General features: G+C 41.8%; 1 protein-coding gene across 1 annotated transcript in view; it reads right to left on the minus strand.

Annotated features, from left to right (window-relative positions):
- Positions 1-24560, minus strand: part of SORCS3 (sortilin related VPS10 domain containing receptor 3) — a 566209-nt gene that overhangs the window by 95870 nt on the left and 445779 nt on the right. The window contains exons 8-9 of the mRNA XM_012770778.2: positions 16534-16623; positions 6579-6758 (exon numbers count right to left, since the gene is read on the minus strand). Of these exons, the coding sequence (XP_012626232.1) occupies positions 6579-6758; positions 16534-16623 (270 nt within the window). The remainder of the gene's footprint in view (positions 1-6578; positions 6759-16533; positions 16624-24560) is intronic.

A 24560-nucleotide genomic window follows, 5' to 3' on the forward strand; every position in this document is an offset into this window, starting at 1 on the left:
GAATATGGGTTTCTCTAGAACATTCTACCTGATGAAGGTCTTTCAGCATTCTCTCTAGCCACAAAGCTGGTGCCTTTTCTACTGGGCCCCCGGCTAATGATTCCAGGTAATGATTCACTTTCCTAAACTAGTACTTGCCACCTCCCTGCCCCTAATCCAGCCCTGATGTGTTGCCCATGGCCTTGCTTCCACTTCCTGGGAGAAAATATACAGGTCAGACTCAGAGTCCTGGGCCCACAATCCCACTGTGCCTGGGGCACTGCTCTCACTCCTCCCCCACCCCTAGATTTTTGCCCCACAGCATGAAACACCAGCCACTGTGCCAGGCCACCTCTGTGCTCTTCCAGGCCAGCATGTTTAGCAAATGGAATGGTCACTACATATTTTCCCACTGAGAGCTGCACCACTCAGACGGGCATCTTCTGTGTGTCCCATATGTTCCGAGAATGAAGTCAGGAGAATGAAGACTAAAGAGATGCAGAAAGGAGAGGTTTCCAGGGAACCTATGTGTAGCTGTGAAGGTATCTCTCCTGCAGTTTTACATAATGCCACAGCAATCTCCCTCCTGTCTGAAAGAACCAGATCGCTTCCAATTAGTATTTGGATAGCTCAAAGTCCTTACGTTATTACTGAATTGCTTTTTCTTGGCTCCATGGCTTGTATAAATGAGCTATAACTTTGGAGGGTACTTTGCTTTTGTGTACCCTAGGCCAACAGTTTTCAAACTTTCTGACTGCAGCCCAAGTAAGAAATATGTTTATGCTGTAACCCAGAAGATGCACAGCCATATATGCATGTATGTGTACACAGATATTTCTGACACAAAAGTGTCATGAAACACTACTTACACTCACTACGTGCAATGTAAAGGAATTGGAGAATGAGACATGTGTTTTAACTCTCCTTCATCCAAGGAGGTAGTCAACATCCAATAAACTTGAAGCATGCTTCCTCCCACTGTTGTGTGTGAGCAGAAGTACGACTGCTGCTGATCCCAGGAGCCTAGGGAGAAGGGGACCATGTGATGATGCCAAGAGAAGAGGGCAGTACCAGGTGTCAAGCCTGTGTGGCCCACTTTCCCTCTGGGAATCAATTTGAGGTGCAGAGGGAAACCGACAGCAGGCCCCTTGGCAGAGCTCTGAGTCCAGGTGGCATGGTCATCTGTTGGTCACCTCCCTGGGACCTCAGGATAAAGAAGCCAGGGCTCTGCTTCCAAAAGCAATTACTGTGATCTGCCTTGGGCTGTCCCTAGAGTGGGACCTGTGGTGAGGGGCCGATGAAGGTCAGTTCAGGGAAAAAGTCCCTGTGGAGTCTGTAAGCAGCTGTCCATCTGGCCCAAGAAGGGCCACTGAAGGTCATGATAAAGCAGAGGGTGGAGGGCAGGCTCTAGGAAGAGGAAAAGTAAGGAAACACCAGTGAGATGGGGAGAGACCAGGGCACTGAGGCTGGCTCAGGAAGTTTCCTTTTGTTCATCCCAGTCTAGTGGGGTCAACTTCAGTAGTCACTGGAGAACTGCAAATCAAACCCACACACACTGAGGTACCACTAGGTCCCTATCAGAATGCTTACACACACACACACACACACACACACACACACACACACACACACACCCCAAATTAAACAAGTGCTGTGAAGACGTGAAGCAACTGCAACTCTCATATTGCTGGTGGGGAGGCAAAGTGGCCCTGCCACTTTAGAAACAGTTTGTTGGCTTCTTATAAACATATATTTACATTTAACTCAGCAATCCTACTCCTAAGTATTTGCCCATGAGAAAATAAAGCTTATGTTCATGGGAATGTCTATCCAAGTTTTATTCATCATCACACAAAACTGGAAGCAACCCAAATGTTCTTCAACTAGTGAATGGATAACAAATGATGGCACAGCTGCACAATGGAATACTATTCAGAAATCAAGTGATCATCTATTGATATACTCAACAACGTGGGTGGGTGAATCTCACATGCATTATTGTAAGTGGAAAAAAAGTCAGACTGTAAAGATTACTATTACATAAGTCCATTCATTAACTCTAGAAAAAGCAAAACTGGAGACAGAGAGAAGTGAGATTGGTGTTTGTCAGTAACTATGGGTAGAAGAGGGTTGACTACAAAAGGTCCATAAGAGAAGAGTATTTTGGGTAATGGGACTGTTCTATATCTTGATTATGTGGTAGTTACACAACAGTATGCTCAAATCAAAATTCATAGAACTGTATACCAAAAAGGGTAAATTTTACTGTGCAAAAATTATACCTCAATAAAAGAAACAATAGTAAAAATGTAAAAGTGTATATGTAGTTCACCTTATATATTTATTTGACAGTGCTGGTCTAAGGCATTGCTGGGTATGCTGTTGCTATTATTACAAGCAGTTATAAGTGTGATGCTTAATATCCAGGAAAGCATTGAAGAAAATGTATCAAGCCAGCATCTCAGAGAATATTTCCATAATATAAGAGTGGGTTTTGGAAAGAATATTTGTTTCTTGATTTATCAGTGGAAAGTAATTAAAAAGAAATGAATGGGTACAGTGTGCACCATCTGGGGGAATGGACAGGCTTGAAGCTCTGACTTGGGTGGGGCAAAGGCAATATATGTAACCTAAACATTTGTACCCTCATAATATGTTGAAATAACAAAAATGTAGCTTATACTTGTGGATGTGACGAAACCACAATAAAACTCCATGTGACAAGAGTGCTATAAGAATAATATTAATACTAAGCACACACAATAGACTATATTCACTAGCAACACCAGCCTTGTTTTGAAGGAGTTGGCTTCTGACACCTTAAAGAAGAGAATGATTATTATTTAGTCTCCAAGTGTTATTTTCTCCCCTAATTATGTAATTACAGCCATGGCAATATTGTACTTCAAGGCAAGGATAAGAGAAAGAACAAGAAAAGAATTTCTCTCTACAGTGGACATCTACTCAAACAGATTTGAAATGGTGATTGCCCCAGTCTTGCTGGATTTGGAGGAATGCAGCAGGACTGATCTCCATCTGTGTCCTCTCAGTGCCAAGCTTTACAAGGTGAATTTTCAAGTAAGTTCTTGCTTTTGTTTTTTCTCCATTGTCATGAAGAGGCTTGAGAGGTCCATGCATAAGACGGAGTGATACACCAGTAGCTTTATGTGGCCAAGGTCAGCCCAAGTCACCTGGCATCTGAAAATTACCTAAAGTCATCTATGACCTTTCAGTCAAGAGGAAATGGGTGTAATGCCCCATTATGATATAAAGTTATGGATTAACCTGTCATCTGGCATAAGGCATCCAAATATTTTCTGAGCATGTATCTGTGAGGAGAAAAGATAGAGAAATACTAGCCCACAGAATAAATACCCAACTTTTCAGTCAAGCTCTTTACCAGTATGTTTACAACCATCTCCATTACTCCACAAGGCCACTCAACATTCCATGCAAAAGGACCTCTACTCATCTAACTCTGGTTCTCTGCTTCTCATCTCCAACAATTCATCGTGTAAGCCAACTCAACTCCCCACATTCCTCAAGTTAGAATTAATCTTCCTCTTTTGTGACTCTACAACCTGGTATAATCACGCCTCAAACACAAGTCGGTTTATGGTCACTATGCTATAGAGTCGCTTATATCCTTCCAGGAGATTGTCCATACACCAAACCTTATATCACCAAACAAAATATACTCCATAAAAGTGTGTTAATTTAGCTGAACTGAATGTGAAAACTTACTGGTTTTCCCAGCTGCATTACTCAAGGGCACTTGTAGTCCAGAAAAATTGTAGTCTCTTTGCTAACTGGCCATATGGTACACAATCACAGTTTCTATGAGAATCTCCAGTAAAGAAGGCTAAATTATAATTAACCCTAGAGACCAATTAAACTGAGCTTTATGTCCAAACCACAGAATGTTAAGTCCAGGTGCAAAACAGTATCGCCCTCTAAAAATCTTCAGTATGGTCGCGGTCTAAATAATGTCAGGTTCCAATTTATCCACTTGGTATTAAATGACTTCAGGAGTCTGAGCCCCAGCTACTTATCCAGCCCTCGTTCTTGTCCCCAGTGAGCATCTATTCTACACAATTAGCCTGGCTAGCTCACTTCCTTACAAATCTGCACCATCCATTCAATCGTTGGCTCATTCCATGCTTAACATTTGGAATGCCTCCACTTCTTCCCTTTTTCCTCACCAGGACAGAAGGACTGATAATCAGAGTGGTAACTTTGAGGAATAAAAAATGGACATGTATAGCTCATCCTCATGTCTCCTCTTAGGAATCTACTTGCAAAGATCACATCCTCTACACCTCAATGCTATGATATTTTAGAAACAGGCTTCTATAGCAGAGCCTTTAATTTACCACTTCTGCCTGTCATTGGATAGATGAATCCAATTCTGGGGTATAGTATTAGCATCCCTATTCCTTCTACATTATTTTAAAAGCAATAAAACTGTGTTTGATCTCCATTTGTCTCCTCCTTTGTCTCTGCATCAATTGTTTCCAGCGTTGGACAGGTAGAAGAGGAACTTTGTTTGCTGACCCCTTCAAACCCCAACAAACTAGATTGCAAGCTCCATGAGGGTAAGAACCATACCATATCTGTCCTGCTTTCCTTGTGAGCTTGAACACAAAGCTTGAGGGGCATACTCAACCCTGGTAAAATTGAATATAGAACAAACTCAACAGCAATAGTTTGTTTGTTTGTTTGTTTGTTTGTTTGTTTGTTTGTTTTTTAAGTCACCCTGCTTGGCATGTCTTGCTTCTCTACAGATGCAATGACACAATGCATTTTTTTCTTCAACAAGACTGAAAACACAAAACCAACTCCAACAGGAAGAAAAAAAATTACATGTATCTGGGCACATTGTTCATTTTGATTCATGCCTGCCTTCATATCACAATGTTTCCTGTTCTAAATGACCAGGGATATTTTCAGGCTCCCTTTCTTCAAGAAGGAACAGCACAACAGCATAGTGACAAACTCACCCACTTAAGAGGGTCAGAGACACAGGATACAGAGATACATTTCTTCACTACCAGGTCATCTGCAGCATTGTCTGTGCCCTCTCCTATGTGGAGCTGATCACAGGGGCACATCTTATCTCTATAGCCTTACTTGTACAAACAGGAATTGGAATGGCCTGAGTCCTGGGACCATTAATCCAAACCCTCCCACAAGATATAATGTATGGCCCAATAACAAAGGCATATTTCTGCCTCCCGGTATGATTAGAGGTACGGAAGCATAAGCTTCCGAAAGGTTACACCCCTTAGTCATCTCTCTCAGTCTTTATAACTCTGTGAAAAAATCTGGAACATTACTCAAACTGGGACCTTGTTGTCAAAGGAAATTATTTTAGCACATGCCAGTTACCTTCTAGGAAATCAGGATATTTCTGCTTATGCTGTTTTCTACCCACTGACATTCACTCCCATTTTTTAAAAATGTACTTCCATTCCTCCCACGCCTTTGTGCTGTCCCTATAGCACAGCCTCCTACAGAACCACATCCACCTTAAATACTTCTACCACTCTCAGTAACTGAGTAGCCAACTTAGATATCCATGTAGGGCTGCTAGAACTTTGACAGGCACTGCTCAGAGGAGACCACTGGAGAGCAGAAGCCCATGCACTTACTCCTCTGTCCTGAAAACCACACCCACTCCTCAAAGAGGAAACCCATGAGGGAGCAGCTCTCCCAGGCCATCTGAGGCCAGCACCCAGGACAGACAACGTATCTCCTCCCACGAATGATCTCAACCATCACAGCCTGTGTGGATCTGACCATCAGTCACTGGTGAATGTTGGATAATGACACACATCTTCTCTGGTCAAATCAATCCTTCCTATCCAGGTGGTCCCCTCACTGTGGCCAGGGCTGTCAAAGATCATACACTGTCACTAGAGGCATGAAAAAAAGCACTACATCTTTAGGGTCACTGAAACTAGATATTTGTTTTTCCAGTGACTTATATGGAGTCACTTGATTTCCCCAATAAATTATTCTTTAACTGGTGATCACGTTAAAGAAAACAATATAGGTCACATACTTATGCCAAAGCCAGTTTTCACCCTGCACAGATGTTGGCATCAGGTGGCATCTTAGAAAAACCCTCACTCCTGTCACCGATATTTGTTTTTTTTTTTTCCTATAAAATGTGTTCATAAGACATGATTTTTCAAATAATTTAAGGTACATAAATAGCACTGCTCCCTCCACCTGGGTCCAATAAGAAGAAGCATTAGAGTCTACAAAGATATGTGAAAACTCTCCTAGTCCAAGTACCTTCATTTCTAGCTTATAATCACGCTCATACATACAAGAATGGCAACTTTATTGAGCCAGCCACTCCAGGAGATATTTTACATACATTTCCTCATCTCATAACAATCTCATTGGGTAAATATTTTATTTCCACCTTACTGGACTTGAGGTACAGAGAAGCTAAGTTCCTTGCCAAAAGTCACACAGCTGCTAAGTGATACATCTGGGATCTGAACTCAGAACTCGAATGTTTGTGTTTATGCCATTAAAACTCATGAAAAAGAGGTAGATCCAGGGGAAGGACAATTTTGGCTACATACCTCATATAATTCGATAATGATGTTTCCCATTAGCCCTCGGGTGCTCTTAATGTTCTCCATGGCCAGAGTGAAGTAGATCCCAGTCGTGTCTGAGATGTAGAGGTTGTATGTGTCGTTCTGGTTCCATTCTTGGACGGCTGCAAACACTTGTTTCTCATCAGTACTGATGATGTGCATGTCCTGAAAGAAGATGGAAGGCCCGTAAGGCGGCAGATCTCCATATCTCTCTGCCCACTGGGACTCCGAGTAATTACCACGACTTACGAAAAGCTTGAGTTATAGGCAATGTGAAACAATTCTGTGTCAGACCAAGGCTATAAATTATGGGCTTCACGATCTCTGCTCCTCACTAAGTGACAGCAAGATAGGTGTAAGTGGCTTTGGTTGATACTGTTTTCCATGGCTTCCAAGGACTCATCCACTTTCATTTTTTTTATTTTTATATCTGAAAGTTAGTATTAGGCCAACACAAGCAGACAGCCTTGCAAGAGAAAGCTCGCACATGCAAAGAAGACAGGGCCTATACTGTCTTCAGATCTTCATTTATGCTTTTAAATTTTATGGTGTAGTAGTTTACACATTCTTTTAGAGCCTTCAGAGTCCTGAGGATTGCAAGAAGGGTGCCATGGAGGTATAACCAATGGTTGGGGCTCTGTATTTCCAATCCCAATCACAGCAGCGCAACTTGAATTTGTTGTAACTGGAGTTCTGTGCAATATTTTATAAGTACTTGATAAGGGAGGTTCTGCTTCTCATAAAATAAAATTATATTTAAAAATCAATGATATGAGGAAAGAATACTCAACCTGGAATTTAGTGTTATGAATCACAATATAAGCACTGCTATAAGTCAGCTGCATGATGGTGAATGTGTCAATCTCCTGAACTTCAATTTTCTCACCTAAATAGTGAAAAGGTTGGCCTACCAAGAAAAGTACTTAATATTTAGACACTATTCTATCTCACCTAAATGTATTGTCTCAGCCCCAGTTCAATCCCAAATTTCTTTGTGCTGACTATGCTGAGCAAGATGAGCTCCATCAACATCGGGGCCTCTTGGTGGACCGTCCCTCTGAGACTAAGACAGAGGAGCATGGGATACTGGCCCCTGCACCCCCGCCCGACCCTGGCCCAGCCACCACAGCTTCCCCGGGGCAGAGCAGCGCGAGCAGGAGCGGGCAGTGAGGGAACAGGGGGCAGAGCGGGAACAAGAAATGGAGCAGTGGGACGAACTCCATCAGAGCGTGAATGGGATCCGGACAAAGTTCGAGAAGGTTCCCGTTCTCGATCACGGTCAGTTAACCGCCCCCTCAAGGAACAAGCGAAGTCTAAAGAAAAGAAGAGTGAGAAGAAAGAGAAAGCCCAGGAGGACCCCCTGCCAAGCTGCTGGACTACCTCTTCCGAAAGACCAGCTCCCTGCATCTGTTGGCTCCCACTGACTGACAGCCAGGTTGCCCAGAAGGAGGCAGGGCAGGCTGAACCGGCCAAGGAGCGGGAGAAGTGGCGAAAGGAGCAAGAAGAGCAGAAGGAGTGAGAGAAGGAAGCTGAGAGGGAACGGAACAGACAACTGGAGCGAGAGAAACGTGGGGAGCACAGCAGAGAGAGGGAAAGGGAGCGTGACTGGGGGGACAGAGATCCTGGTAGAGAAAGGGATCAGGAAAGACGCAGGGAGAGGGATTGTAGAGACACCTAGCGCCACAGCAGAAGCCGGAGTCGGAGCACACCTGTGCGGGACCTGGGTGGGCGCTGCTAGCTGGGACAACACCAGGAAAGCTGCAGGTACCGGCCACGCTGCCCCAGGGGGTTACAGGCCACAGAGGGATAGGTATAGTTCCCACCACTCTGGAACCAAGAGTCTTTCACACCACCTGTCCTGTCCCCACATACCAAATGGAACAGTGGCCGCCATTCCCCCCTCCCCCAACACTCACCTTAACCTATCTCTTGGGACTTAGCCCTCTCCTCCCTCTCATTTCCTATTAAGTCTGTGAGAGGCAAGAGCTAGGTTAGGGAAGGAGATGGTTGGCCAGAGGGGAACAGCCAGGTGTCCGAAACCTCTTTCACTTTTCCTCCATCCTGCTCACCACCTCCCCTTGGGTACTCACAGCCTCCTCTTGGGAACAGCCCCGGCCAGAACTGAGTCACCTATGAGCTGAATCAGCATCTCCTCCAGAGTCCCAGGGCCCCTGCAGTTCCCAGTCTCTTCTGTCCTGCAGCCCTCGCCTCTTGCCCTCTGAGTCCCCCGGTTCCACTTTATATCCACCTTTTCCTTTTGTTCAATTTTTATTTTTATTTTTTTTTATTATTAAATGATGTGGTCTGTGGAAAAAAAATAAAAATCTGACTTTTTTAAAAAAATAAATATAATTCTGTGATGGAGGTAGTATAATTATTTTCATTTTACTGAAGAGTAAACTAAGGCACACAGAGGTTTACTGATTTGTTTCAGATCATATAATAAATGGTAGAACCAGGGATTGAACCTCTGGAGTCTAATGCTAACTGAATGGTTAGTTTCTATTCATTTGGATATATAGTCTTTAAATAGGGATTTCAAACTGATGACTCATGAAGTAAATACAGGTCACAGATGTTTAGTATGACCACATCCTGTATGAAAAATTTGAATCTCTGGTCTTTTAGATGGAGTCAGCATCCTACTGACTCCAGTCAGTCTCAGACCTCCCCTCCATATCCATGTGTTCTTATGATCTACCACTTACATACTGATATTAAATTCCTGGTGCCTAAAGTCATTTTAGTTCTAATCCTGGGTTGGATCTTTTCTAAAATCAAATCTAGTAGTTCACAATTCAAAATAATTTACAAAACTATGTGACTAGGCACTCTACAAAGATTACCACACATTGAAGCTCTTATGATGGGAACTTACACTGTCAGGAGAACATGCTGACATGGATAAACATTTGTCAAAAATGAGATAGTTTTAAAATGCATGAAGAGATTGGCATATATGCCAAACAGTAATAGATAGCAAAGGAAAGACACCCTTGTCACCAGGGTGTCACCAGGGTGTAAACCACCTGCTATAGAACCATGGGCAATTGGAGCTGACAGTAAGTTAATAATCAGGAAGGGCCCAGCCTTTATTTGAGCAACCTTCCCCAGAAACCATTTCAAGTAAAAAGAGACAGCAATGTCTATAATGTCAGGACCACGGAGAGTTCCTCCAAGATGACTTACAAAGGAGCAAGCCCATTTGATTTGGACAACCTGGAAGTGGGAGAAGTAGGAAAGCAAGTTCTCGGTCTTTTCATTGAAGATTCTTTGTCAAATATCAGCCTCTGGCCTTGAACTCTCTAGGTCACCTTGACTAAGACCTCACTTGCTCGTTTGTGCTTACACACCTTGTAGAATTACAGGTTCCTGCTGAGCTGCTTCAAAACGGAAAGAAAGCTCACTCTTGAAAACCATGTGAAGAAATCACATTGTGTTGGTGTGGAATGAATGCCCAAGAACCCAGTAGGGGGGGAAATAGCAGCTGTAGGAAATCCAAATTAAATTCACTTACCCTGTTAAAAATGCAATAGAAATGCTGGGTTTTCCCCAGATGTTTTGGCCATAAAAATGAATGAGCTAAGTTGTTTTAGACTAAACTAATGTAAAAGAGGTGAGGGAAAAACAAATTAAAACACTGGGGCATGGTCAGCATTAGAGACAGCCAGATTTGCTGTGGGTACATATGAGGTTAATGCTGTCCTGAGGCTGTGTCACCTGGTGAACAGGTACTCCAGGCTCTGGAGCAAGAGACTTCTCTTGAGTATCTAGGATTCTGGATGTGTGCTTGAGAAGTCCTTAATTTGCCAAAGTCCCTCGGCTAATAAATGACATTACTAAGATTTAAATTTAAGACTTAATCTTACTTTAAACCAAATCTTAATCAAGAAGCCAACATTTAAAACACCATGGCAGTGGGACTATAATTTTGGTGTGCATCAAAATGACCTGGAGGTCTTACTAGCATACAGACTCCATGGTCCTCACTGCCTGAGATAATGACTCAGCACGTTTGGTGCAGAGCCTTAGGTATTACTGTCTGGACAAGCCTCCACATGACTCTGGTGCATCTACATCTGGGGGATCATGCTTTGAAACATGCTGAACTATGTGACCTCTCTCCAAATAGGTCTAATGGTGGAAGAGGGATAAACCAATAACAATCAGAAAATGAAGTCTTCAAGAATGAAGAAGAAAAGCAGTATTAGTTAAAATTGGTCCAATAGGGAGCTGGCTGATAATGAAGCTTATTTCTTGAATCTGGCTACTTCATTCTGACTCCAAAGCACGTGTCACTTGCTTACTTGCTGGTCTTCAAAACATACAGGGAGAAATTTGTTGATGAAGAGAGAATTCAAAAGAAGGAAAATACAATGCATGTAAATTCAGATTGTGACTTTACAAGTGGAATTTGAAGAATGTCAGACTAAACCCACATACATGTTTTTATTTGGAAAAAAAATCATAAATAAGATTCCCCCTTTGCTCTACAAGACAATAATTTGGGAGAGTCATGATTGCTTTTTGAAAACCCAAACCTTTGACTTGCTAGGTGAGCAATGGTGAAAATACCTCACAGTTATTGATGAATTTTCTTATAATCTAGGCCTAATGTAACTTTATTCATTGTATAAACACCTATATTATTAAGCATTTTTCAGGTGCCAGATACCACAATATACACAGTGAAAGAAAGTGCAGAACCTACCCTCAAAAAGATGCCCCAATTGATAGAGACTTCACTTACTCTTGTAGCCTTTCTTAAACTTGACTAAATGCTATAGTCAAGGAACTAAAAATGGTGATGGGAGTACAAAGGCTTACAGGTGAAAGAGAAAATAGAATAGTCAAGAAAGAAAATGCATAGAACTTGGTATAGCTCAAAAACAATTTTCGTCTGAAGGAAGTGAGGACAGAGACTGGCTTATATCACAACGGGTTCTGCATGGCACAACACCTAACTTTTACCTAAAAGGTAGCACAAAGCTATCACAAGTTATCAAGTAGGATAAATGAATGATTAGAGTTGATCAATGCAGAGATTTGGCTGGAGAAGATGGAGTGCTTTGCATGATCATATTCACTGGGGAAGCAGTGCAAAGAGGGGATTTACATGGGGCCATAGTAGAGGCAGGGGAAAAGGCTTAAAAGGTCACTGCAACAATCTAGATCATGACTCATAAAAACATGACCTAAGGAAGTATGATCTCTATGAGGTCACTAGGGGATAGACTGGCATATTAAGTAGATAAATCTACAGGGATAAGTAAGAAGGATTTATGTCTCAGATATTTGACTTTTTTTTTCAGACATGAGGCTTGCTCTGATGCCCTGGCTAGCATTCAATGGCATCATCATAGCTCACAGCAACCTCAAACTCCTAGACTTAAGTGATCCTCTTGTCTCAGCATCTCAGAGTAGCTGGGACTACAGGTGCATGCCACCACACCCAGCTAATTTTTCTATTTTTTTGTAGAGATTAGGGCGAGGGCAGGGACGGGGGTGTGTCTTGCTCTTGCTCAGGCTGGCCTGGAACTCCTCAGGTCAAGCGATCCTCCCACCTCGAACTCCCAGAGTGTAAGGATTACAGGTTTGAGCCACCATGCCCAGCCGGATATTTGACTTCTAAAACTCTGCTTTTCCTTTACAGCACTCATTGCAATCATAATGAAATAATCACTTGTGTAATTATTTGTTTGGTATCTGTTTTACTAATTATTAACACCCCAAAAAGCAGAAACTATGTCTCTCTTATTTATCACTTTATCTGTAATGCCAACCAGAGTATCTGGCACATGGTAGACTCCAATGAGAGTTTATTGAATAAACGGAGTACAGAAGAAAACATACAAGAAGGATGACATATATGAGATATAAGAGGACTTCAGTTCTATAATGGCTAAATGGATGTTTAAGAGGATGTACTTCAAATAGGCAGCTGGATAAGTGGTCTGGAGCTCAATGGAGCCATATGGGCTGGGACTAGGAATATAGGTGTCAACAATACCCCTCGCCAAAAAAAGGAATGAAGCTACCCAGGGACCATGCAGAATGCAAAAAGAACTTAGGGACACTAATGTTTGAAAAGTAGCAAGAGAAGGAGTATGCAGAAGAGTAAATCAGAATAAAATACTATCAAACAGAAAAGTTTCAAGTATGGATTTTTTTTTTTGCCACCTGCATCAAATGTTACAAAGTGGTAAAAAAAAATGTAGAGATGTCTATTGAATTTGGCATGTAGGTGGTCACTGTGACAGTGGCTAGAGTGGACAGATGGATTCAAGGCAAGAAGACAAGTAGCAGTGGGTTGACGAGTGAATAAGAAGTGAGAAAAGACATTAGAATTTCAAACAACTCTTAAAGAAGTGTGGCTGTGACACAGCAGAGAAGAATAAATCTGTAATTGGGGAAATGTAAAAACTATGGAAATAAAAGGTTAATATCATTGTCATTATGATTATAATGAATTTTCTAGGACATATTTCCCCTCTCCTCTCTTTTATTATCCAAAATGGGATTAACCACATTCTACTGTCAAATAAAAAAAAAAATGAACCCAGATGTAGGTAAGGAGAGATGTTATTTGAAAAGACAATTGCAAGGAGAACACTCTGACCATAATATCTGCAAGCATCTCAGAGCAAAGGTAGAAAAAAAAATTACTTCTACAGGGAAAAGTAAAATAAGGCTAGAAAGAACTGGGTGTGGGGTGTAGGGTGAGCAGGTAGCATGATCGAGATATTGAGCAGGAAATTATTTCCTTTAAGGTCAGCTGATTCTCAGAGGGTTCTTTGTTGAAATGTTTGCTTAAGCTCTCACAGCTTACAGAAGCTTAAAAGTGGGTCAAAGTTCAGAGGCTTGGGGAAGGAGAAAGGTGGTTTTAAGTTTGGTCAATTCAAATTAACAGGCATTTTGTCCAGATTGGTCAGTAGGACAACAGTTCAGCTAATCATTTATGTGAAAAAGAATGGAAATCTGGTCTTGTTGCAGGTAAACAAGGTGGACATCTCAGTCTTATCAAGTCACGTGGTGGGGTGAGGGTTGCAGTGTGCCATTTCCCAAACACAGAAGGGCAGGAAATTTCTTAACCTTGCCTGTTTTCCAGGAGCACGGGGCTCAGGCAAAGATCAACACTGTCATTACCAATCTGAATCCCTTACAGAAACAAACAAACAAACAAAAAACCCAAAAATTTTTCTCTTGTATAACTGATTTATTAGAGTAGTAAGTTAAGAATAAATCCATAATCTAAGAGGTGAAAGAGGGGATAGCAGACTCAGTGTAGAGTGGGGGCCTTAGGCAATATTGAGTCCAAAGGCAAGGCTGAGATGGGATCCCATCATGAACACTGATCTTCCAACCTGGCAGGTTAAGAGCCTCGGTATCATTCTCCCCTGGATTAAAATTGTTTCTTAAATTTGTTAACAATAAGCCATTCATTTAATCCTCATGACTTTGCCGAATGGTATTGTTATCCTCGTTTCACAGATAGGAAGACCTAGGCTCATAGATAAGTAGGTGGCAGAGCTGCAATGAAAGTTCAGGGTTTCTGCTCAGATCATTTGTCCTTTCTATATGGGACCTGCTCTCTCTCACCTGGCTCCATTCCCTCTGCTGGTTTGAGCTTTTCATGCCTATGGGACTAAGAAAGCCAACACGATGCCCAGGGACTGAGTTATGGAGAGCTCAGCACAGGCTGCTACTCCTAATAATTCTGCTCATTATTAATGGCACTCATTTCATTCTCTGCAAAACACTCCAAAGCCATGGAGTGCCCCAGGAGAGCATATTCTGAGCAGATATGCTGGGAACAGAGGCGCAAGGGCAATGATGACAGGGAGCTTTTCCAGGCTTTTGTTTTTAAGCAAGCAGCCTAAAAGCAGCCACGGCACCTCATGGAACAGCAATGACTTGCTTAAAAGCCATTTCCATTTTTAAACAATGGAGAGAATCAATCTCCCTCCACTCCCTCTGTCCCCACCTCTTCAGCCTTGACTAGGAAAACCTGGGTCAACAGCGGCTAATAAAGGGGATCGATAACCATCCAGCTATTTTCACAGCAGCCCTCATATTAATGAGAAGCTGCTCTGGATGGAGTTCTATGAAAAGGGGCTGTATGGATGGTACTCCACCACAATAAACTGCCATGGGGCTGCTAATCATTCACGGAGTGTACTAGGGTTGTGATCAATTCAGGACCTCATCTGGCCCCACCTGCAGCCACCCTATCCAGGGGAGCAAACTGTTTTCCTGAGAAGGTTAAAAATACATAAAATATGCACATTCAGAGACAAAATAAGCCTTCCACTGCAGAGAAGGTTCCCTAAACTCATTTAGAGACTTAGAGATGTGGAGATCTTCAGTTTCCTGTAAGGGACCATTCTCCTTTAGAAAGAGCATAATTATGAATTTCCCCTTCTAATCTTCTCCAAGCTGAGATTCTTCTTTCCTCCTTGGGTTGAGAATATCTGATGGGTACATCCTGCATCCACAGTACCACACAACAGCCCCGTAAATGCCAATCACTGAGAGGGTAGAGAAAATGAGAAATTGGTTCCCAGGGCCTCTGAGGCTACTTAATATTGTCTCTGCCCTCCTCATCAAACTTTCTACCTCTCTCTCTGCAGCCCAGTCTCTCAAGATGTCAAGACAGTCTTTCAGTCTGTTGAATGAGCTGTGCTTGCTCTTAAAACAGAGTCTGTGTCTGCATTTTCTATCAGCTTCTCCCCACCCTTGTTTGCAGGGTTAATTTTTTATCCTTCTTATATCAGCTTGAACATCATTTTCTCTAGGAAACTACCCTTAATATCCATCTACCCACATTTGAGTAACTCCACTTTTTATGCCAAAATCACCCTTAAACTTCTATAACATTCCCACACTTCCAATTCCTTGTTTAGCATTTCTAGCAGAATATAAGGTCCATGAATGCAGAGACCACTTGTGTCTTATTCACTCCTCTATACACAGAGTTTAGCTCAGTGCATGGCACAGAGTATAAATTTAAATGGAAGAAAGAATAGTTGAATGGATGCATTAAAAAAGAAACAAATGTATGAATGAACACATGCATGCATAAAATATTGAACGAATAAAAACAATTTCAGGGTAGAAAATTATCTATTTTATCATGTCATAATTTCTCCCACCTCTGTACTCATTTAGCCTTTCAAAATTTGTTTCTTAGCACTGGCTCAGAGACCCAAGTCTTTGCAACATTACAGTTGATACGTGTCCAACGTGAGACTTGGCTTCTTTGTAGCCTCATTAAGTGATGCAGCTATATCCTGTCCATGTTCACACTGAGGTTCTAAGGTCCATCCCCCCCTAGAAGCCAACGCTCACAGGCAATAGGGTCTACATAATAAGTTTTACGATTTTCCAATAGAAGAGTTAAAATGCCATTATTTGACATTAACATTCTATTAAATTATCCATTTTTAATTACTCATGGTGGCAGGAAGGAGTGGAAACATGGGAAGTACATTTATATTTGGCTTTAAAATGAATAAAGAAGCAAGAAAACCACCAGACTTATCTGTGCAGTTTTATGCACACACTCATGTGGCATCTGTGATTCTGCCTGAGCTTGGCCTTGTATTTGGCAATAAGGCCTTTGCAAAAGGGAGGAGCCCTTAGAAGACATTCCAAAGCTAATGCTCCTTTCACTATTGGCACCTGGGAAATGACCTAAGGTTACACCAGATGTCTGAGTCACAAGAAATCAAAGATCTTGCCTAGTACCTTGCTGAGAGAGTAATACAGAACCTGGGTTCAGTGACCTCAGCAGAGGCCAATCCGTTCAGTGGTAAGTCAGGCTGAATGCCAGCAGTCCTCTGGCTGGAAGGCCAAAACCTTCCAGCAGCCTGACAAGTCAGCCTCTCCAACCCTCCCTTTGCCTGGGAGGACCCAGGACAACTGGTGGTGCATGCGGTACCTTCGGCAATGAGTACTTGGGCAGCTTTATCTGAGCAAAGGCCTCTCTTCGATAAGACACGTAGTAGCTGGCTCTTCCACCTGTTGTTACCTAGATGGGGGGGAAAATACAAAGAGGTCAGATGGGGCCACAGATCATGGTCCAAGTTGTAGAGTATTAGCCTTTCCATCATCAACCACAACCAGTTTCTAATTACCTTTCAGAAAATATCTTTTGGTGGCTTTGAGTCTCTAATCCCATGGCATCCTGAGTTGCCCCATGTCATGGTACATAGACAATAAGTGGCCAATTACACCAATCCTCCCCATGGGCTGACATTCTCCACAAGAGCAGTTACTGGCTCTGCATCTGGTCACTGTGCTCTGCATAGGGTACACACCTCATAAATATTTTCAACTAAAAATAGAAAAGCTATCAGCATGGGCTACACCCATGATCTATTTATCCTGGCTTTCTTTTTTAACAGTTTATATAATCCATTCCAATCATAACACAGTTGTCAAAGGTATTTTTTATACATTTGAATAATAACTATTGCTCAAATCCCCCATTACTTTGAAATTTAATATCACTTCTGATCTAAGCAGAAATTTCCTTCCTTCATATTTACAAATCCATGCATTGAGCAGATATTTATTGATTCTTTCCATATGCAAGTTACTTAAAGCCATCAAAGGTCAAAGGAAGAACTCCAGATATGAAATTCAGAAATCCTAGGTTTGAGTCCCAGCTCTCTTATGTCATGGCTAGGTTTGGGGACAAGTCCCGTAACCTCACTTGGGAAAGGATGGCTTCTTAGTTAGAGGAAAGTAGAAACCACTCCAAGAAATAGTCCTCTGGCCTGAGCTTGCTGAAAAGTCCTGCCAACATGGCAGAGCTCTGCAGATGGCCGCTCTTAGACCAATTATCCCAACTCAGGGGAAATTAATATTCACAGGAGAAGATAACATGGCCTGTTCAGAGAAAATAGCAGGAAAACAATAGCAACCAGGCTGCTGTGGTGAGGAGGCAATTACTCGAGGCACATGCTCCGTTCTCACTAAGGTCCAAGCACGTGCTGGAGGCAGGCCAGTCCTCCCACTCTGGTCCAAACCTGGCACCCATCCACAGTGCCTGCTGGGAGCAGAAGGGTGTAACAACTCTGTTGAAGCTGCTCATGCCTCCTCACTCTGAGAGACGGCATCTCCCATGGCTCCCCCTTGCTCTGCACAGATTGGAAGCCCACAAAGCAGGCTCCACAAGCTGCCAGGTGCAGCAGATGTCAGAGAAAGCACGAAGGCAAAGCCTTGGAAAACACTTGGTGCAAAGGCTTAAACTGTGAACCAAGAGCAGAGATTGGTTTTACTCCCTGATGCTCAGAGAGAAACATTTCTTATCACAATCATTCTTGTCTTGTATCTCATGACATTTTAAAGTTTTTATTTTGTAAAGACATCTGTTCCGAACCTATATTGTTCTCTGTTGGCTTAGGGTGGGTGTTGCATATTAAGATCAATGGGTTGCTGAGAAGTTATTATGTGTGTGTGTGTGTGTGGGTTTTTTTTTTTTTCCTTTTGAAAATAGGTCTGAAATGCATAGGACCAGGTTAAAATATCATCCTTGGATCTGGACACAACAGTCACCATCAGTAACTTTGCATGATCCTATTTATTTGTTCAATTTGGTTTTATATTTAATTGTAAAACCAACACATGTAAATGTACCTGACAACCCAAGAACTAGATCAATAGTTTTTACACTTTAGCATGCCTCAGAATCACCTGGAAAGCCTAAAACTCAGACTGCTGGGGCCCATCTGCAGAGTCTCTGATGCAATAGATCATGGTGGGGAATCAAGAATTTTCTTTTCTCATAAGTTTCCAGGCACTGCTGATGTTGCTGGTTTGGGGATTATACACTGAACATCACAGAACTAGACCTTTAACAACTCACAAACACCTCTGTGCTCCTCACCTGTCCTGACCTCCTTCCCACATGTAGCTACTTTCCTAAATTCTGTGTTTACAATGATAAAGTTTTTTTTTAATTTAGGTGACATTCACATAATCCAACCTAAACCATTTTAAAGTACACAATTCACTGGGATTTAGTACATTCACAGTGTGGTCCAGCCATTCCCTACACTTAGTTCTAAAATATTTTCATCACCCCGAAAGGAGATCCCACACCCTAATGATAAAGTTTTTCAACCCCAAAATATACCCTCCAGTAACCAACCATATGCTTAAAACTCATCTCTTTACAGGTACCCTGAAGTTCACCAAACGTGCCCTTGAGAAAATAGACCAGCATCTGACAAGTCCCATCTCTGAGCGCTGGCCAGAGCTCATTGATTAAAAGAAGCTTCCTCCCGGAAGACTGAGCCACCTCTACAAGGAACAAGATGGTAGCACCACCAGGCCTCCTATCAGCACCACAGGAAAGGCTGGGCCCACTGGGGTTTCCAAATCACCAACGGGCAAAGGAAAATAGAGTGGTCCCTTTGATGGGGTGATTGGCCTCACAGCCTTGGGAAGTCACCCACCCATGTCCCCAGATACCTGTGCAATCACAGACACACACACACACTCTCTTTATCTCTCTCACATGTGCGCACACACACACAAAGGCTCACACATACAACATGAAAGAGTTTGTACTTGAGTAAATAATGAAAATAGAAATTATACTTGAAATGCACTGTGGAATGGTCTGAAATATGAAGGGGCCACATGAAGACCAAGAAGCCCAGGGCTTCTCCAAGAACCTCTGACAACATAGTATCTCCCAGAGATATCAAGCTTGCTCCTGTCATTATTCCTTTGTACTTACTGTGTCCTTCTCTGTACTTGTCAAAATCCAGTTGGTGCTTTAAACCTCAGTATAATTCCTGTGAGGTCATGGTAGGGTTTTTGGATGCTAACAATTCATTGCAATTTTGTAATCACATCCAGCTCAACTTTTAGGTAACATAAAAGTTGTGAGTTGTTTTTCAGTTGCCATGGACTCCCAAGTTGAAGGTCATGTAACCTGAGCATGCCTAGATGAACCAAGCATGCAGCCATGGGCAGAACCTAAGTGCTTGGACTGAGGAGTGGGGACTTAATTAAGAAGCAGACTCCACATGGCAGGATCCAGGATCTAATCAGATTGAGCCCTGGCGTCATTCCATTGCAGGGTCCAGTCACAGTATATTTCCTGGCATCATCCCATTGCAAGATTCTATCAGATCACACCTCTTTACCCTCTGACTATAAAACCAGCCCAAACCCCTTGTTCAGGGACACACTGCTTTGGGAACTGTCCCCAGTGTGCTTCCTACTTGTGCTGAGTAATCAAACTCCTTGCTATAATCCCTTGGCTGTGGCTATTGGCCTGATGACCACCAAGTGAACAAACACCTCTGTTTGGGAGATAACTTCTCCCATCTCTCAACTCCTGAACTTTGTTCTTTTCTTTTCACTTCTATAGCACTCTCAACATTTACTCTTTTTTCTTTTTTTTCTTTTTTTTTTTTTTTTTAGTACTTTGAGTTGCTGTTTCAAACATTTACTCTTGTGGCACACATGTTGTTATAACTATTCTTCCATGTCATATTACAAAGTTGTCACCTCCTTAATTCCGAGACAATGCTTGTTCTATGGTTTGAATGTTTGTGTCCCCTCCAAAATTCATGTTGAAATGTAATGCTCAATGCAACAATATTAAGAGGTGGGGCCTTTGAGGAGGCGATCAGGCTGTGAGGGTTATGCCCCTATAAAGGGATCAGTGCTTTATAAAAGGGCTGGAGGGAACCAGCTGGGCTGCCTTTTTTCCCTTTTATCCCTTATGCCATGTGAGGACCCAGTGTTCAAGGCACTATCTTAGAGACCAGGTGCTCACCAGACACTGAACCTGCTGGACTTGATCTTGGACTTTTCAGTCTCTAGAATTACACAAAATAAATGATCTATTCTAAGATATTTTGTTACAGCAGCAGAAAGGGACTAAGATAGCTGGTCTTCTGGTAGATGATCCAAGGACATATAATAAAAATAATGATAAAACCGTCATTAATTGAGCTCATCTACCAGGCTCCAGAACTGCACATAGCCCTTATAAAATGAGCTCGTTTAATCCCCATGACACCCCTACAGAGGCTGTAAGGCTCTGAGTGACTTGCCCAAGACAGAACAAATTTGAACCTCAGAAAGTTTGACTCTAAACCTGTGCTTTTCCTCCTGTGACTAAGAAAAGTCCTCTGTCCATCTTTCTCATCTCACTGTAACAACACAGTATATTTCCCTGATTCCAACACCTTTTACAAAAATTAAAGATTTCTGTAATTGGCATGTGTGCATATGGTTATGTTTCTTTGCATTCACAGAAAATGTTACAACATTCATGTTGAATTTTTAAAATGATACCTTCTTAGAAGAGAAGAGATGAGGTCATAACAACAAGAGTATTAATAATAACTACCATACAAAAGATATTTCATTACAGGTCAGAAAATTGAAGCTGAGAAATATCGCAACTTTTTACCATCACAGCCAGAATGTGAACCTGAGCTTTCCAACTCCAGCCTATGACTCAATTCTCAGAAGTGAGCACAGAGTCAGGGCAGAGCAGGGGGTCCATGCTGACTTTCTGAATTGATGTATTGTTGGGATTAATCTGCTCAACCAGGGAGATGCTGAGTTTGGTTTCCTCCATTGGCCCGTGACTAAACCATGGGTGTGAGGTGAAGAACTCTCCATTCCTGCCCAGTTCCTGACGGCCAAAGAAACTTCTTTCCAAATAGAATCACTAGCACACCCCCTCAAGAGCAGAGTCCTCACTGTATTAGGGCTATACCAGGCTGATGCATTTACTGCTTCTCCATGATTGTGCAGCTCTCTGGCACGCAAGAAAGGAATAAAGTTTAGCGACTATTAATCTATTTTGATGAACTTTTCTCTTCCTTACAAGCAAATTTGCTGGCATTGTAAATCCCAGAGATTATTACCACTTTCCCTTTCAGTGACACCTTTTATTTTACATTTGATGAATGTCATCCAATTATTTGCTCTGGGCCCATCCGTCACGCTAAACACAGAATTAGCTGGGTCTTTTCCTTACTAATGACTGGCTCGTTAATCTGATTTTCTGGGTTTCCATTTTACAGGTTTAATTGGGCTCCTGGCCAGTGAAAATGATTCCTTTGGACAAATGCATTGGCCATTAAACACATCTGTCTTTTCTGACTTGTTCCCGCTCTTGCCGTGACCAAGTGTAACCTGACATATTCTTTATTTTTCATTTATCCTTGCTTCTGGATGATGGCTTGCCCCAGAGGAAAGAGTGAAATCCAACCCCCAAAATGGCACCAAAGGGCCCTGAGTCATTTCCTAGCAACATCTGAGGATTTAGAAGTTGAGCTTTTTTCTTCCACTGATAGGAGAAAACTTGTAATTTCTCTAGAGTTTCTAAGTAGACTTAGGTAATCTGAGAAAAGAGTCAGAAACTAATATTTTTAAATACCTTTTCTATGTGGGGTGCTTTACTTTCTTATTATTTAATATCCACAATAATAATTATTACTATTATTGTTAATATCATTACCAATACCATACATGGTAAAGATATTAATCACTGTTTAACATTTCTGAGCATTTATTATATGCCAAGTGTCTGTCTATACCCACTAGCCTTCTATTTTATGTCCAGGTGTAGACACTGAGGCACAGGGAAGTTGTACAACATACTCAAAGAAACAAAGCAAGTAAATGGTGGAGATGGAATTTGAACCCAAGTTTGTCTGATTTATAAAGCTTATGCCAATCCCTTAGGTTATGTGCCATTTCCAAACTTCTGTGTGGAAATGAATGAGTCCCTTGTCACTCAACTTCTAATTCCCATATGAGATGCCCACCAACAAGGCATATCTTTGGATGTGAAGGTTCCTATCAATTTCTCAGTTCTGAGAAATCAATGTTCTATTGTTGCACAGGAGTGAATGGTTTTGATGTTGAAATTTGTGCATAAGATGGATTATAATTCAGCTTTACAGCAGAGCTGCTGCCTTCATAGGAAATGGTATGTATAAGCTTTTCCAGTTAGCAGATCATGCCAGGTCCAATATGATGTTAATCATCTGTCTATACCAAGAGAAGTGACCACCTTTAAAGGCATACCTTAGTTACTTTTCACATAGCCTCTGCATTGTTTCTTCCATTTTAAAGAAACAAAAGGAGCAAAAGAAAAAGAAAGAAAGAAAGAAAGAAAAGAAAAGAAAAGAAAAGAAAAGAAAAGAAAAGAAAATCCATAGAATGTGAAAAAAATGTACTTATAACTTGACTGTCATCAGGGACAATGTCTTAAACAAGTCCAAGCACCAGCTGCAGAGCACAGGGCCTTGCACAAGATGCAGAGCAGAGATTAACCTGACAGAGTGCCGTACCTTGTGCCAGTCACAGTACACGTGTACTCTCACTTGTCAAACTGACTATAAAGCAGACGATGTTACAGAACTTTGAAGCCCACAGTTAACAATGCTGTATTGTACACCTAAAAAAATTGTTAAGAGAGTAATCCCATGTTAAGTGTTCTTACAATAACAAAAAGAAAAAAATTGGCAATAAAAAAGAAAAGAAACAAAAAGAACAGCCGAGATATTCCGATGCACAATTAACTTCTCCAATTTCTTTGCTCATTAATTCAATTTAGGTTTTTTAAAATAAATCTTGACGTTTTTAGGCCTTTCTCTCTCTCTCCACCTATGTAGTCCCTTCAAAGATCACAGTTCTCTTAAGAACAATGACAAAATAAAAAAAAAAATGGTGAGTACATGCAGTGCTTGTTCTTCCATTCTTGTGATAACTTCACTTAGTAGAATGGGCTTCAGTTCTACCCGGGATAATACAAAAGATGGTAGCTCACCATTGTTTTTTGTGGCTGAGTAGAACTCCATGGTATCACAAGAATGGAAAAACAAGCACCACATGTACTCACCTTCAAATTGGTATTAACTGATCAACACCTAAGTGCACATATAGTAGTAACATTCATTGCGTGTTGGGCAGATGGGAGGAGGGAGGAGGGGATGAGTGTATACACATCTAATGGGTGTGGTGCGCACTGTCTGGGGAATGGACACCCTTGAAGCTCTGGCTCAAAGCCCTGACTCAAAGGGTGGGGCAAAGGCAATATATGTAACCTAAACATTTGTACCCCCATAATATGCCAAAATAAAAAAAAATTAAAAAGCTATACCTAGCATGTAACAAGCTTACAATAAATATTGACTATATAATATATATTTTTAAAAAGGGCCTCTGACTAACTGACCACAAGAGAATAAATGGGGACAGGCTTCATCAGGAAGTTGCTATAAATGTTGGGATGGCCCTGGAAGCTTCTACATGGAGATTAAGTTGCCTCTGCCATCTTGCGCTCATTTTCCAAAACTGCTTTCCTAAGGTATCACACTAGGTGTCTGAATCAAAAGTGTGGAACTGAGCATTTGGAACAACATGGCATCCTGTCAGCAAGTCATCTCCTCTGTTAGACTGTTTGGATTTAGTGTTTGTCTAACTGGTGTTTGCTCATTTTATGTCCTGGAGGCTCTGTGATATTGATGTAATATGCAGTTTTATCTGCCTGTGTCTAGAAAGAGTGAGTCTATTACCTAACATGGATACACTGCACTAGGGCTGGGCCTCCTTTGAAACAGATTTGCACATAAAAATCTTTTATTGGTGCCCTAACATAATAGCCCCCCCAAACAGCCTCACCAAGAATAAGATTTGGGATAAGATAGCTGGCACTGAAGCCAATATTGCTTTTTGTCTATGTGTCTGTGTGTGTGTGCACATGTGTGTGTAGGGACGGTGTTGAAGGGAAGATGCATACTGAGGTTGCCAGTGCACTCACTAGCCAAAAAATACCGGAAAAGCAACTGCCAACTTCATCAGCCCTGGTGAGCAACTTCTTGGGCAATTATTCACTACCTGTTGGAAATGTTAGTATGGCAGAGAGAGGGCAGTAAGTTAGGAAAGCCTGAGACAAACAGATCAAGCTGATGATCC

The sequence above is a fragment of the Microcebus murinus genome, chromosome 14, assembly GCF_040939455.1.
Source record: "Microcebus murinus isolate Inina chromosome 14, M.murinus_Inina_mat1.0, whole genome shotgun sequence".
Lineage (NCBI taxonomy): Eukaryota > Metazoa > Chordata > Mammalia > Primates > Cheirogaleidae > Microcebus > Microcebus murinus.